The following is a 17,984-nucleotide window of genomic DNA, read 5'->3' as shown; positions in this document are numbered from 1 at the left end:
ATGGTAACATGAGCATTTGATAATGTGATATATGTTAATAAGAATCTGTTAAGAATGTGGTAACATGTGCCTATGTTCATATGCAACTGATAACCACGTGTGGTAATAAATTTATTATTACAGTAGCAGATTAATTGTAAATGGTAACATGAGGATTTGATAATCTAATATATGTTCACATGAACCTGTAAATAATGTGGTAAAATGTGATTATTTACATATTAACCTGTACCGAATGCGGCTATGTTCGTTAACAGATTTTGTTCATATGTTAATGTTACACCAAGAGGTTAAATGTAAATGATAACATGATGATTGGACTAGGTTAAGCAGGTTAACTGAACCTGTTAACATCAGAATTTGGTAATGTTAAGTGTATTTGTTAGGTTGAATATTTGTTATAGTAAAATATGTGCATATTACCCTGTTAAGAATATTGTTATGTTCATCTGTTAGATGTTTATGTTCATATGGTAACAGTGTTAACGTATGTGCTTTTAAAATTTTATATATGGCTATGTTAAGTGTCTATGTTATCATGCGAATTGGATTTATTTATTTATTTATTTATTTTTTTTTTTGTTGGATGGTTGCTAAAGTTAGGCCATATGTAGTAACTTGTGTTAACAATAGATGTTCATAAAATGATAAGAATATGTTCGTTTAAGACCTTCATATTTGTTCATCACAGTTAACATAGTTGTGAACTTAAGGCGGTAAGAAAATAATGCAGTGGTTTTTTAGTTGTAATTGTGCACAATTTTATCAGATTGTTACTATGTTTACTTGTGTAGTTGTGCATATGAGAAGTAAATTGGTGATGATATATGAGCAGTTGTGAATGTTGATGCTTGCATTTAAGCTTTTTTTCTGTCTGCTTCTTTTGATTCTGCTGTTGCTCTTTAAACTTCTGCTCTTTAAGCGTCTTCTCTTTTTTTTTCCTCTCACAATTGCGTGAATCGTGATCAGCCTGGTATTCACCACATTTTTGCACTCCCGAAATTGCTTTTTCCGTTTGTTCGCATACTTTTCATCTTGTCCAACCATACGCTTGCGGCGTGAACCTTTGTTGTTTATGTTTCTGGGAGGCCTAACTTGGATTTCGTCAGGAATGGTCACATCTAACAACTCGCATATCTCCTCTTCTGTGTTTTTCTCAGCCGATTGAGATGCAATATCCACTAAAACATCATCTTTATTTTTTTTAACAAATTCAGCAAACTCAAATAACTGTTGGGGAATTTTTTTTAGTCTGCTAACAATGACCTTAACGTCTGAAATAACTTGCGAGCACATTATTGAGGTTTCATCGTTTTGCATTCCATATCCATGCCTTTTATCCAAAAGACGTGTTGTTAGTATGTCCCTTCTCCATCGCCTCTTGATATATATTTCTGGGATTTCCTCGACTCGAATATTGTTGAAAACACAAAAAATGTGACGACATAACCAACCATGGCGACCAAAGTGATTACAGCTACATACAATGTTACCATCCTTGTTAAGAACAACCTGTAGGGAAAATAACACCATAAGACATAAAGCTATTCATTTAACATGTTTTTTTTTATTTTTTATTTTTTTTATCATTTAACATGTTAATTATAGTGTGCTTGTGGTATTCATGTTAGCAGTAGGTAATTAAAAAAAATTAAAATACTGGTTGAACGAAATAAAAATACCTGATGTCGAGAAACAACTTTAGTTTTCATGTTAACATCTTGAATCTCATATACCTCAGCAACATCATCAGATGTAACCACCTTGTGGGAGTAAAAATATAGACCTCTGTATATTTCTTTCTGCACCTTTTCAAAAATGGCTAATGTGTAGACACTCGCAGCGTGTCCCTCGATTTTTAACTCGGTAACCAAACATGGCGTTGTTTTCTTTGTTTGGTAATCAAGAACATGGTGTTCATGTCTCTGTTTATCCATAGCACTCTCAAAGTTTAACATGAACTGAACAAGGGTAAGATCTGGATCTGTAAAAATTCGAAAGAATGCGTTTGAACTCTCTGCCCTTGATGTTGTCTTCATCAAACGACACATTAGCAGGTGAGAAAAATAACCAGGCACCCATCTATCCCTAATCTTGAATTTGTCAGCAAGCCATGTGTTTTCTTCAAGATTGAACTCGCTTATCAACGACTGCCATTGACTCTCAAACTTTTCCTTTGTAAGTAACACATCCCACACAAGTTTATGTATCCGCTTCCTCAGATCAGTGTTCTTCAAGAGCTCCCCACATACCTTATCATTAAAATAAACCAATATGTCAAATACCAACGAAATGATACATATAAAACGTAAATAAATCAACATTACATATTACCTTTTTAGGTAATTTCTTCATCACATGCCACATACATAGTCTGTGTGTTGACTCAGTAAACACGTTTGTAATAGCTTCCTTCATGGCTGGGTCCTGGTCCGTAAGAACCAATTGGGGTTGATTTGGATGGGCTGTTAAGAATGCTTTAAGCAACCATTCATAACTTTCAATAGTTTCATGCTTAAGAAGACCACCACCAAATGTTACACACTTGTTGTGGTGATCCATACCAGTAAATGGAACAAAAACCATATTGTACCTAATAATTTACATGAACAATATATACATAATGTGTAAGTAACTCATGTTAACGTATATATAAAACAATCAGTATGAAATAACAGTATGCTAAATTTTTTTTTTGACCTGATAACATATCAAAATGGTAACAACTGAACATGTTAATCGCATACACCAACTAAATGTGCACTCACACGCATAAGACATCATACACTAACGTTGGTTATACAAATATGTAAAATATATCCCAAACCTGTTGGTTCGGTACATTGCATCAAAAGCTAGCACATCTCCAAACCATCTCAAGTATAGAAGCGATGATACTCCGTAATACAGAAAAAAAAATTAATTTTAATCGATATAGAAGCGATCGATGGATGTGCAACTGATCTGGAATAAAAATGTTGAAATTTTTTTGAGATATGGATGCTAATGGTGTCAAAATACATGATGAATAACTGAAAAAAACCAGACTCGAGAATAACCGCTGCTACATTAAATTTAAATTTGATTTTTTATTAAAATCGAAAATCATTGTTATATATGTAAATTACCTGTTTACCCTCATGAATTATAGTTCTTCCAGTTCTTCCATTTATATTGGTTCTCAATTGAACTTTATATATATATATATATATATATATATATATATATATATATATATATATATATATATATATATATATATATTGGACTAAATACATATAAAACAAATATTTTTTAATTTACTTCTACACTGCCAATAAAAAAAAACAAAAAAACAAAAAAAAAACTTCTATAGTACTTGTACACGCAAGATCTAGTATATAGTCAAAGCTTCAAATGGAAACCAACAAATTGACAAAAACTATAGAAACTGTTCAACTATAAGCTTTTAAATGTAATTTAATCCACTTACTTATGAATATTGATATCGATATTATCGATATGGAATAAAATTAACCAAAATTTTAGTTTTAGAAAAACTCATAGTAGAGATGATTTGCGTATCGAGGAGAATGAGTGGCAGACTATATCCGTCATTGATTTCCATGATCAAAGGTCTAGGTTCACAACTCTTGTATGTATCTGACAACGCATATATTATTTGTGCTTAATGACTTGTTTATTGGCCTGATGATAACGCATTAACTGCTGTTATGACATATATAGTTATCATGTTATCAATAGTAATAACATAACATATTATTTTAATAAATCCCAAACATTAATCCGTCTACATGTATATATATTGAACTATATACGTATAAAACAAATATTTTATAATTTACTTTCATACGACCGTTCAAAAAAAATAATAAAAAATAATAATAAAATAAATTACTTCTATAGCACTTATACACGCAAGATCTAGTATATAGTCAAAGCATCAATCAGAAATCAACAAATTGACAAAAACTATAGAAACTATTCAACTATAAACTTTTAAATGTAAGTTAATTCACTTACTTATGAATATCGATATCGATATGGATAAAACTAACCGAAATTTTAGTTTTAGAAAAACTCATAGTATAGATGATTTGCGTATCGAGGAGAATGAGTGGTAGACTATCTCCGTCGTTGATTTCCATAATCAAGGGTCTAGGTTCACAACTCTTGTATGTATCCGACAACGCATATATTATTTGTGAGATGTGTTATGACATATATAGCTATCATGTTATCAATAATAATCATAATCATAACATATATTATATTAAATCCCAAACATTAATCCGTGTATATATATATATATATATATATATATATATATATATATATATATATATATATATATATATATATATATAGAGGATCCAGTGAGAACTTTTTTAGTGTGAGAACTCTAGGAACTTCAAAAACACTCTAAATACATTGAAATACGAGCAAAAAAAGTGCACGGGCGAGTAAAAAAAAGAATACGAGCAAAAAACAAAAGCACGGACGAACAAAAATTTCATAGTCAAGTATATAGTCAAAATGTAGAACACATTTTTGTTCGAATATCAGCATTTTTGTTCGACTACCCGTATGTAATACATGTTTTTGTTCGACTATCAAAAATGTAGAACGCAAAATTGTGCGCCCGCCTTTTTTTTTGTTCGAATATCACTTTTTTTGTTCGCACTTGTCCCATTTTTGCTCGAATTGCTCTCTTTTTTTGTTCGCCTTTGTCCCATTTTTGCTCGAATTTCCCTTTTTTTGCTCGAATTTCAGTGTATTTTTGAGTTCTCAGTGTTCTTACACAAAAAAGTTCTCATTTGATCCCTCTATTATATATGACGTTAAAAAAAAAAAAAAAAAAAAAAAAAAAAAAAAAAAAAAAAGATTACTTCTGTAGTACTCATACACGCAAGATCTAGTATATAGTCAAAGTTTCAAATAGAAACTAACAAATTGACAAAAACTATAGAAACTTTTAACTATAAACTATCAAATGTAACTTAATTCACTTACCTATGAATATCAATATTATCGATATGGAATAAAATTAACTGAAATTTCAGTTTTAGATAAACTCATAGTATAGGTTATTTGCGTATCGAGGACAATGAGTGGTAGACTATCTCCGTCATTGATTTCCATGATCAAGGGTACAGGTTCACAACTCTTGTATGTATCTGACAATACATATATTATTTGTGATTATTGACTTGTTTATTGGCCTGGTGATAACGCATTAGCTGATGTTATGAGATATATAGTTATCCTGTTATCAATAATAATAACATAACATATTTTATTAAATCCTAAATATTAATCTGTCATTTTTATGGAGTCAACAAAATATAGCTATCGGACAATCTCTAGCTTGGATGTTAATCATAGATAAAAACAATATGATTCTCCTTTACTTTAACATTCTGAAATAACACGGATGCAAGTAAATTCGTCTGTTTGCCACTTGAAAATACGGTTGCAAGTATGTACAATAATTTAGAACATAGAAGTGATTGACCGTTTATGATTTGATGATTGAAAACTTATCTTAGAGGGCATTCTACGTGACAAAAAGGCCACGTCAATTCTTTCTTTGACTATTCTATGTTACTTATGTTTATTTAATTAATTAATTAATTATTATTATTATTATTATTATTATTATTATTATTATTATTATTATTATTATTATTATTATTATTATTATTATTATTATTATTATTATTATTATTATTATTATTATTATTATTATTATTATTATTATTATTATATTATTATTATTATTATTATTATTATTATTATTATTATTATTATTATTATTATTATTATTATTATTATTATTATTATTATTGATTATGATTTGAAAACAATATTTGATCATCATAATTTTTATTAAAGGCAAATGGAATCTAATGTAGTAGGGTGGTGCATATATATTAACAAAAAAAAAAAAAACTTAGTTTAAGCGTCACTGGTAAGAACATTAGTAGCTTAACTAATGGCTATTTGTTATTTTTGGTTTAGTTTGCCCGGTCGTCTTAAATTTGCAGCTATCCAATCTTCACTCTAGATTATCGTGATATAAATAATTAGTACTTCGTATTATTATGTATTATGTGTTACAGAAAAGGGGACATGTTTATATTTTTTTCTTAGTTATTTTGTGTCTCAATTAATTATGCCCATATAAAGTAAATAAATATAGTTGTTTTACGACCACTAATATATTAAAATTAACTAAATAGTGGGTCAAGTCTCAAGTTCGATAATTTGGTAGTACGTTAACATTTTAGTTTGCTCTATAAAAATTTTGAAGAAATACTACACGTTCATCTAGATTCTAGTGAATCGAGAATTTAAAGAAATAAATGAATACGGAAATAAAAAAAGGTAAAAACAAAAACAAAACTTAAGCCCAACGTACTGTAACAACTGAAGGCCCAATAAAAGTCAGTAAGTATTTGGGCTAGAACTCTACAAACTTAAAGCTTTAATTCCTGAAAGCCCAAATATCTAAGATATTGAAAAATAGAAGTTCAATTTACAGACATTAAATCAATGATTTTTCCCCTGTTTTTGGCGTATAAACAAGTCCAATTTTTATATTATATAGTCATATAAATAAAGTCTATATTGTGCATATCATGGTATAGTCTATATTCCATTCTAGTAAATTTGTACATTACTGCGTACATGTATATTAACAGTATTTCATAATTAGTTGATTGACTAGCACACGATAGCTCAAGCTTTGGTGCGACTTATGACCTTTGATTAAACCGTTTATGAAGTAATTAGTCACTAGTTTGACGTGTCATATGTGTACGTGTCGCTACTTAATAGTGGTCTTACATTCGTTTAAGGTTTAATTGACAATTTGACATGATGCCGCTTTAAAGTGTCATACATGGTTACCTTTTTATAGCTTTTTCTCTTTAAGGAAAGGCAATAGGATCTTGGAGCTAAGAAATGGCCTGTTTATTTTGATTGTCAGCGTATATTTTATGGTTACCTTTTTATCGTTTTTAACCGGAACTGTTAATTTGCATTTTGAAAGTGATCATCTGAAGTGAATTAATCCAATAGTGTGTTATCGATATGGATGAATAGGGGCGTCTTAAAAGGGTGTACGAGTGCGGGCAGTCGCACAAGGCTCAAAATGTTGATAGGGCCCAAAATTTACGAATGACCAATATTTTATTTTGTTTAAATGGTGGAACTAAAAATACATCAATTCTAAAACAGTTGCGAAATTAAAAGAAAAGTTGAAGTTCAACTTAAAGATTATGAAGACAAAAGATATGTGCAAATCCCATTAATTGCAGACGCATTAAGTATAATGAAATGACACTATTTAAGAATAAAACACTTTGTTTATGTTTTTTTTATAATTCTTTGTTTCTTGATTAATTTTAATAATTTCAAATTTTTAGGTATAAGGAAAAGTTAATTTTTTTGAAGTTATATAAAACTTTATAAATATAATGCATTTGATAAGTTTCTTTTATTTTATAAACCATTTTATAAATTATAACACAACTTAATTATTTAACCAATAAATAATTAAATATAAATTATCCAAATAATTTATCCCAAGTGATAATATTTCAGAAACCCGATTTTCTAAAATCCAAGTGTCGCGTATTTATTTAACGAACCAATCGTTAAGTTTAAATACGTATAAGGTGTCGGTAAGCTTGTTATTGGGTATGACCCGACTTGGATCATAATATATTAGCCACATTAATTTAATACGTCTCTCGGGCATATTTTATATCTCGAACAGAGCTTTCAAAATTAACAAGACGACCAATGGACAATGAATCTACCATCACTAACAACATCATGAACTTAACTGTAAACCAAATTAGTTTTGAGTTGAACTATATATTTCCACTCAAGTTTGGCTCAAACAATCATCAAACATGTCATCACCTTTGGTGTGACTGGCCTCAACATGGTTAATAGAGGGCTAATTATTTCACCAGCCGGCTCATCTTGTTTATGCCGTTTAGAGCATAGAAGTAATGATGCTGGTTTGGTGACGTTTGGCAATAATTTAAAGTGATTAGATATGAATAATTGTGGCATATAAATGTTGTCCTTTTCGTAGTGAACTAGGTTAAGTTAAATAATACCAATTAAAAGATCTCCATGCATGCATTGCCACAAATGTTGTCCTTTTCGTAGTGAACTAGGTTAAGTTAAATAATACCAATTAAAAGATCTCCATGCATGCATACTTTAATATCAATTCCTATTCCATTATTTTAAAAGTGGCCATAAATTTGTTGACACATCAATATCATTTTTTTTTTTTTCAAAAAACACCACAAGATATATACATGATTTCCATGTCACGTATCATTTTCATATTTATTAATCCATTTTGGTACAGTTGAGTCTAACCTACTTTTATACTAAAAATTAAGTGCCAAATGCACAAATACAAATTGATTAGCTACCTGTCCTGATGTTAAGTATAATAAGATAAATCACTCTCAATCGGGTTTTGGCCTTTCTTTTTTTGATTGCTGTTAAGCATCACGACTTGAGATCATCCGGTATACTTTCATAATATAGGGATCTGTCTAAATGATCATTGCAAACATGAACATGTTTTATAAGCAATCTCGAATAAACTTTGAGTTACTATTTTGAGTTGTCACGTGTATAAAATTAACTTTCTTATTCTTATTTATCATTATTCATTAGTCATTAGTAAAGTACGGAGTATTAAATATATTGTTTTGACCATTCTACCCTTAGCAGTTGTAACTACTCGTATTAACTAGTTGTGGAGCCCCCGTTTCGCGCCGGAGGCTCCGTTTTGAATGCGAGTTAAAAAAAAATCTTGATCTATTTTTTAAAAAAGAATTTTTTTCGACATCTAACATTGAAGGGTTGTTCCTTTTGTGAAAGTTGCTTCTTTTAGCGTTTGTTTTTTTTTTTAAAAGTTAATTGATCTATTTTGTAAAAAAGAATGTTTTTCGACATCTTTTGGTAGCGTTGAAGGGTTGTTCCTTTTATGAAAGTTGCCTCCTTTATCGTTGAGGAAGAAAAGGGAAAAAAAAAAAAAAGGTTAGTTGATTTTTTTGATAAAAAAGAATTTTTTTCGACATCTTTTGATAACATTGAAGGGTTGGTTCTTTTATGAGAGTTGTTTCTTTTATCGTTGGAGACCAAAAAAAAAGTGAAATGATGAAAATACACCTGATTACTATTGATGAATAGTACCAAAGGGTTTTGTCTATTAGATATATAGATACTTTAGAATGTGACATGTACACTTAACCACCATAACCACTTATAATTTTAAATTAGAGAGATGATCCGTACACTTAATTTTTAGCTCGAACATATTTAACAGAATTGTACTGTACAACATCATAAAATATATTTGATTGTGTATGACAAAAAATTAGTTGTGTACAAATCACTCTCCGAAAGGAAAAGAAAGGTGAGTAACGCCAAGGGGAATTCCAGCCCCGATTAGAATGATCTTCGGTAAATCATCAAAAGTTATTTTATTAATACACTATTACATAGATTTATAATGTTATAATAACTCTTTAAAGAAACATATTTTTAGTACTGTATGAATAAGTTCTTTTGATCGGCTATTTCATATTTGTAATAGCAACTTAAATCGCATGTTGCTCTTACATTCATTTATAACTCAATGTGTGCTACGATGATGGTAGCACTTAATTGAACTTGATCCATATATACTTGTGATAGTGAGATCTCTAATCAATGAATTACTTTTATATGTAAAATTTAGTTCTGTTGAATAGAGATTTTGTGAATTTAAAGTCTGGATCCAAGTTCCAACCTAAGTTAAGTAGAAAAAATAGATCTATGATATACTCCGTAAATATGAACCGGCAATGTCCCATTATGACTTGCATGATGTCCCAATGAAATTCGGCAAATGGATCAACACATACATTGTACACTCCGTTTGAATATAAATATTTCACCTTTTATGCTATCTTTTTACTAAACAAAAACATGTCAATTTACTACCTTACATGTTCCAACAGCCTCATATTTAAGTATCACTATAATAAAAATGAACATATTTGGGTTGATGGTTTACAGGGTGATTCGAAACCAGGAAGAAATCTTGGTTATTTTTGCGACCTTCCTTTGGACATTATGGAAGGTGCGCAATGTTATTGTGTTTGGGCCTTCTTCTATGCGGAAAAGTGATCTTTTTAATTTTATACGTGAAATGTCCCTTAATTGGTGTTGCATTAGAGGTTGTATTAGATGGAACTTATGGATTTTATACATGAAATACGTGAAATGTATTAGCTGGAACTTATGGCTTTTTAAGCAAGTGTAATTTTTCCCTAGCAACTTCCTATGGTTCTTTTAATAAAATTTTATTGTTAAAAAAAATGCACATATTTTAAAAATTACAATTATTTTTTTCGAAGGTCGTTAAATTATAGAAAAAAAGAAAAAGAAAAAACCCAATGTTAAACTAAAGACAGCTTATAAGTACAATTATTATATTATTAATTGAAGTAAATATATTCTTTTTCCACTTGAATCACTTTTAATTAATTGAAAGTATGTTATGATGGGGTATATCCAGTGTTGTAAATCTCGTTATTTCTCTCCGATATCTCGTTTTTGGAAGACAACCGAGACGAGATGTCTATCTCCCGAGATTTATCGGTCAACAGGGTCAAACCTGGTCAAATCCACGATATCGCAGATTTTCTCGCTTATTTCTCGAATTTTCTCGTAAAATCTCGGATTTCTCGCTCACTTCTCGGGTTTATATGTAAAAATGTATATAAATATACATATATCTATTTTATTTTATATATTTATATTAAAAAACTAAAAAGTCAACGTAAGTCAACGTCCGAGATCTTCTCGAGATTTTTACGAGATGCCCAGATCTCCCCAAAAATGTCAAAACGAGAACTCCCCGAGGTCCGAGTTCTCCAACCTTGGGTATATCATGGAGTATGCAACAGAAATATATGCCGTTACTTTCTTTTTTTAAAGGCTAAATTTATTATAGCAGTTAGAAATATATTATAAATAAAAATAAACCTAACTACAAACACACCCACAACTTTACTCGTCCCACGACAAACAACTCAAAAGCTATCACTCCCGAAAATGCTTAAAAATTGCAATATAAGACCAAAGACAATTACCACAGACTACTACCCCAACCTAGTGGGCATAAACCGGTTTCGGTTCCCAAAAAAAACTGTTTCAAAAGCACCGGTTCCGGTTCTCCAGGTCGATTTTTTTCGAACTAGGTTTTTTGGGGTTCTAAAGGTTCTTTTTGGACATTTTTTCGGACTCGAACTTTTTTCAGATTCGACTTATACCGGTTATATTATACCGGTTTGATTTTAATAACATTTAAACAACAATAAATAAACAATATAATCATAAGTTATAACGCTTAAATAATTATACGTAATATTAAACAATACAATCATAAGTTATAACGCTTAAACAACTATAAATAATATAAATGGTTATCAACACTTTTATTTAAACAATACAATTATACAAAAGCTAATACATTTCGAGCTTCGGTATGACCGTCACTCGAAAATGTATTAGTGACTAACGTATATCAAGGGGGCATTGTCATTTCCCATTATACTTTAATCGTCTTGAACATGAACTTGTTCGTATTGATCACTTTGATCGTCGTCTAAGAAGTGATCTGACATTCACACAATACTTTCTTCAACATCAAATGGATCGTATTCACATTCTTCTAATTCGGTCAGGTCTCGATCGTTGAAGGTGATATCCCGGCTTGTTGTACTTTTCTCATTATAAAATATTTAAAGTCTTCGCTTGATGGATATTCTAATGATGTTACATTTTGTAATTTATATATCATGTCTAAATAATTCTTCAAACATACACATACTTCCACGGCTTCAAGGGGTAAGTCTTAACCTCTTTTCGATATAATTCGACCACAAACATAAAAGGCCGATTCACAAGCTACCATCGAAGATTGAATGGTGAATAAGTCACAATCCATAGCGGCTAATATTGGATAGGTATCTTCTTTATAATTACACCAAGCTAATATTTCAAAGTTGTGAAATTGTTCAGGATTGATGGAGGATAATAAAACGTTTGTACCCTTATAGTTTCCCAACTCGCTTGTATGTGTCGATGTTTCTTGACGCTTTCTAGCGTCTTCACGTAATTGGTTATAAAGGGTTATATTAAGGTCTCATATCCTTCGAGAAGACAATCCGACCGCAAATTGATCAACAATTTGGTTTGCTTATTGACCATATTGTGTTGCATAAGTTGTGAATAGTTCTTCAAAGGTTTTGTTGAAGTCGTAAATGTGGTAACTAATATAGATGTGCACGTTACCTTCGGGACCATACGTACAATCCAAATTTTGTAGTATTATTGTTATCAAACACCCTACGAAAATTTAGTCATGGGTCAAGTGCGGCCGCACAACAAAAATCGGGGGTAATTGTAACAACTCGTCTCACATCGGATTGAAAATGAAAATTTGAGTCCGTTATAAGCTTAAATTTGTTGCTAAATTATATCTCATACCATGATTTTAGTTAAAAAGTTGGAGATACCCGGATAGTCCACTGCTTTAGCTAGTGAAGGGCGATAGTCTATCAGTTATGACGGGCACATGACTAGTGCATTTCTTGGGGCCGATTTGAGACTCAAATCGGCCCAGAAGATGCAGGAGCCGTGTATCCATCACAATCACAAGACTATCACCCCTCACAAGCTAAAGCAACGGACTAACCGGGTATCTCCATGTTTCAACTAAAACCATGGTAGGAGACATTAGTTAGCCACAACATTAAACTTATAAGGGACTCAAATTTTCATTCACAATCCGATGTGGGTCAGGTTGTTAAAAGCTACTCCATTTAAACTTCTGACGTCCTCGTCAGGCCGAACATTATCCCAGGATCACTCATGCCTACGGTAGATGTGGGATTCGCCTAAACCCATCGTCCACAATAAGGTTTGCCCCACTATTTAAACAACACATGAGTGTCTAGTCCCACATCAACCGTGGACATGAGTGATCTTGGGATCATGATTTGGGCTGACGAGGACATCAGTAGTGTAGTGACCCGAACTTTTCCATGTTTATATATATTAATTGAGATTGATATTTACATGATTAAATGTTTCCAACATGTTAAGCAATCAAACTTGTTAAGACTTGATTAATTGAAATATGTTTCATATAGACAATTGACCACCCAAGTTGACCGGTGATTCACGAACGTTAAAACTTGTAAAAACTATATGATGACATATATATGGATATATATATAGTTAACATGATACTATGATAAGTAAACATATCATTAAGTATATTAACAATGAACTACATATGTAAAAACAAGACTACTAACTTAATGATTTTTAAACGAGACATATATGTAACGATTATCGTTGTAAAGACATTTAATGTATATATATATATCATATTAAGAGATATTCATACATGATAATATCATGATAATATAATAATTTAAAATCTCATTTGATATTATAAACATTGGGTTAACAACATTTAACAAGATCGTTAACCTAAAGGTTTCAAAACAACACTTACATGTAACGACTAACGATGACTTAACGACTCAGTTAAAATGTATATATATGTAGTGTTTTAATATGTATTTATACACTTTTGAAAGACTTCAATACACTTATCAAAATACTTCTACTTAACAAAAATGCTTACAATTACATCCTCGTTCAGTTTCATCAACAATTCTACTCGTATGCACCCGTATTCGTACTCGTACAATACACAGCTTTTAGATGTATGTACTATTGGTATATACACTCCAATGATCAGCTCTTAGCAGCCCATGTGAGTCACCTAACACATGTGGGAACCATCATTTGGAAACTAGCATGAAATATCTCATAAAATTACAAAAATATGAGTAATCATTCATGACTTATTTACATGAAAACAAAATTACATATCCTTTATATCTAATCCATACACCAACGACCAAAAACACCTACAAACACTTTCATTCTTCAATTTTCTTCATCTAATTGATCTCTCTCAAGTTCTATCTTCAAGTTCTAAGTGTTCTTCATATATTCTACAAGTTCTAGTTACATAAAATCAAGAATACTTTCAAGTTTGCTAGCTCACTTCCAATCTTGTAAGTTGATCATCCAACCTCAAGAAATCTTTGTTTCTTACAATAGGTTATCATTCTAATACAAGATAATAATCATATTCAAACTTTGGTTCAATTTCTATAACTATAACAATCTTATTTCAAGTGATGATCTTACTTGAACTTGTTTTCGTGTCATGATTCTGCTTCAAGAACTTCGAGCCATCCAAGGATCCGTTGAAGCTAGATCCATTTTTCTCTTTTCCAGTAGGTTTATCCAAGGAACTTAAGGTAGTAATGATGTTCATAACATTATTCGATTCATACATATAAAGCTATCTTATTCGAAGGTTTAAACTTGTAATCACTAGAATATAGTTTAGTTAATTCTAAACTTGTTCGCAAACAAAAGTTAATCCTTCTCACTTGACTTTTAAAATCAACTAAACACATGTTCTATATCTATATGATATGCTAACTTAATGATTTAAAACCTGGAAACACGAAAAACACCGTAAAACCGGATTTACGCCGTCGTAGTAACACCGCGGGCTGTTTTGGGTTAGTTAATTAAAAACTATGATAAACTTTGACTTAAAAGTTGTTATTCTGAGAAAATGATTTTTATTATGAACATGAAACTATATCCAAAAATTATGGTTAAACTCAAAGTGGAAGTATGTTTTCTAAAATGGTCATCTAGACGTCGTTCTTTCGACTGAAATGACTACCTTTACAAAAATGACTTGTAACTTATTTTTCCGACTATAAACCTATACTTTTTCTGTTTAGATTCATAAAATAGAGTTCAATATGAAACCATAGCAATTTGATTCACTCAAAACGGATTTAAAATGAAGAAGTTATGGGTAAAACAAGATTGGATAATTTTTCTCATTTTAGCTACGTGAAAATTGGTAACAAATCTATTACAACCAAAACTTAATCAACTTGTATTGTATATTATGTAATCTTGAGATACCATAGACACGTATACAATGTTTCGACCTATCATGTCGACACATCTATATATATTTCGGAACAACCATAGACACTCTATATGTGAATGTTGGAGTTAGCTATACAGGGTTGAGGTTGATTCCAAAATATATATAGTTTGAGTTATGATCAATACTGAGATACGTATACACTGGGTCGTGGATTGATTCAAGATAATATTTATCGATTTATTTCTGTACATCTAACTGTGGACAACTAGTTGTAGGTTACTAACGAGGACAGCTGACTTAATAAACTTAAAACATCAAAATATATTAAAAGTGTTGTAAATATATTTTGAACATACTTTGATATATATGTATATATTGTTATAGGTTCGTGAATCAACCAGTGGCCAAGTCTTACTTCCCGACGAAGTAAAAATCTGTGAAAGTGAGTTATAGTCCCACTTTTAAAATCTAATATTTTTGGGATGAGAATACATGCAGGTTTTATAAATGATTTACAAAATAGACACAAGTACGTGAAACTACATTCTATGGTTGAATTATCGAAATCGAATATGCCCCTTTTTATTAAGTCTGGTAATCTAAGAATTAGGGAACAGACACCCTAATTGACGCGAATCCTAAAGATAGATCTATTGGGCCTAACAAACCCCATCCAAAGTACCGGATGCTTTAGTACTTCGAAATTTATATCATATCCGAAGGGTGTCCCGGAATGATGGGGATATTCTTATATATGCATCTTGTTAATGTCGGTTACCAGGTGTTCACCATATGAATGATTTTTATCTCTATGTATGGGATGTGTATTGAAATATGAAATCTTGTGGTCTATTGTTACGATTTGATATATATAGGTTAAACCTATAACTCACCAACATTTTTGTTGACGTTTAAAGCATGTTTATTCTCAGGTGAATACTAAGAGCTTCCGCTATTGCATACTAAAATAAGGACAAGATTTGGAGTCCATGTTTGTATGATATTGTGTAAAAACTGCATTCAAGAAACTGATTTTGATGTAACATATTTGTATTGTAAACCATTATGTAATGGTCGTGTGTAAACAGGATATTTTAGATTATCATTATTTGATAATCTACGTAAAGCTTTTTAAACCTTTATTTATGAAATAAAGGTTATGGTTTGTTTTAAAAATGAATGCAGTCTTTGAAAAACGTCTCATATAGAGGTCAAAACCTCGCAACGAAATCAATTAATATGGAACGTTTTTAATCAATTAGAACGGGACATTTCAGTTGGTATCCGAGCGTTGGTCTTAGAGAACCAGAATTTTGCATTAGTGTGTCTTATCGAGTTTGTTAGGATGCATTAGTGAGTCTGGACTTCGACCGTGTTTACTTGAAAAATGATTGCTTAACAAATTTTGTTGGAAACTATATATTTTTAACATGTGAATATTATGTGATATATTAATCTCTTAACGCGTTTGATATTATGTGATAGATGTCTACCTCTAGAACAAGTCCCATTGACTCACCTAATAATAATGAAGAGTCAAATGTAAATTGGAATGATTCGTGGACTGATTCACAAGTTCCCGAAGAGGAACCGGAAGAAGAGTCGGAACCGGAAGAAGAATCGGAACCGGAAGAAGAATCGGAACCGGATGAAGAAATAGAACCGGTGGGGGAAATAATAAAATGGTTAAGTAAAAGAAAATCCTCAACCAACCGGCCAAGGTTAATTATGGTCAATGGTGTTTCCGCCAAGGAAGCAAAATATTGGGAGGATTACCAATTCTCCGATGAATCGGATTCCGACGAGAATTCCGATGATGTTATAGAAATTACCCCAACTGAATTTAAAAAGGCAAAAGAAAATAATAAGGGAAAGGGCATAAAAATAGAAAAATCTAATTCCAACCCCGATGAACTTTATATGTATCGTCAACCCCCGAAGTCCTTAAGTTGTAACAATGACCCGGGAACCTCTAAAGCACCAGGTTTTTCTAAACCAATGTGGAAAATGATGGCTCGTATTAGGGGAACATCATATATCCCTAGAAACTTGGCAAAACGAACCAAAACCGAAGAAGAAGAAACAAGCGAGTCGGAATAAGATAGTTGTATTCGTGTGGTGTAATATATGTAATATAGTGTGCTTATGCTTTATGATATATGTAAAAATTGCTTGTATTAATAAGTATTTTTTTTTATGAATCTAACTCTTGTCTATTTTACAGTATAAAAACACAAAATGGATAGACAACCCAATATTTTAAGAGACCTACCCGGAGACATGATTGATGAAATCTTGTCTAGAGTCGGTCAGAATTCTTCGGCACAACTATTTAAGGCGAGATCAGTTTGTAAGACATTCGAAGAACGTTCCAAGAATGCCTTGGTTTATAAAAGGCTTTCGTTCGAAAGATGGGGGATATCATATTGGGAAATCCATAAGTTACGATGTGTTTACTTTGACGCATATATTGCGGGGAACCCAAATGCTATTTTACGCAACGGGTTAAGAAATTATTTTGACTCAGTATATCCGAATATAGGACTTCGTGATTTAGAAAAAGCGGCTAACATGCAACATAAAGAAGCATGTTATGCTTATGGTTTAGTAATGTTCGCTTCTCACCAAAGTGAGAACAAGAACATCGGGCTACAACTATTAAACAAAACGTTCCCACAAGTGACGGAGTCGGTAATTGAGGTAAGAAATGAGGTTTTTAGGTTATTACGAGATTGTTGGTCATTACGTAACCCTCGTCCCTTTGACGACGTTACAACACGCTGTCTTATCAACGGCCATAACGGTTATGTTCCACAAGACCAAGGATGGGAAGTAGTCCTAGTAAAACCAGAATGCATGACTTGTTTCTGGACGTATGAATTACGTGTCT

The 17,984-nt window shown here is 31.4% G+C and overlaps 1 protein-coding gene across 1 annotated transcript; it reads right to left on the bottom strand.

Annotated features, from left to right (window-relative positions):
- Positions 1–765: 765 nt before the first annotated feature.
- Positions 766–8,088, bottom strand: LOC139866692 (protein FAR1-RELATED SEQUENCE 5-like). Its single transcript, XM_071854986.1, has 6 exons — positions 7,933–8,088; positions 3,304–3,310; positions 2,828–2,897; positions 2,335–2,593; positions 1,683–2,252; positions 766–1,512 (listed from the first exon to the last, which is right to left on the bottom strand). Exons 1-6 carry the CDS (start codon positions 8,086–8,088, stop codon positions 766–768), a joined length of 1,809 nt encoding a protein of 602 aa, XP_071711087.1.
- Between the last annotated feature and the right edge of the window lie 9,896 nt (positions 8,089–17,984).

The sequence above is a fragment of the Rutidosis leptorrhynchoides genome, chromosome 9 (assembly GCF_046630445.1).
Source record: "Rutidosis leptorrhynchoides isolate AG116_Rl617_1_P2 chromosome 9, CSIRO_AGI_Rlap_v1, whole genome shotgun sequence".
Taxonomy (NCBI): domain Eukaryota; kingdom Viridiplantae; phylum Streptophyta; class Magnoliopsida; order Asterales; family Asteraceae; genus Rutidosis; species Rutidosis leptorrhynchoides.
Note: the sequence above shows the minus strand (reverse complement) of the source record. Positions and strands in the feature narration are given on the sequence as shown.

Excerpts from the sequence above, each read along its gene's own strand:
- LOC139866692 (XM_071854986.1), bottom strand. The coding sequence starts at position 8,088 with ATGCCACAATTATTCATATCTAATCACTTTAAATTATTGCCAAACGTC. Across the intron at positions 2,594-2,827 it reads GCAATGTACCGAACCAACAG|GTACAATATGGTTTTTGTTC; the intron begins GTTTGGGATATA and ends GTAAATTATTAG. Across the intron at positions 2,253-2,334 it reads TGAAGAAATTACCTAAAAAG|GTATGTGGGGAGCTCTTGAA; the intron begins GTAATATGTAAT and ends TTTAATGATAAG.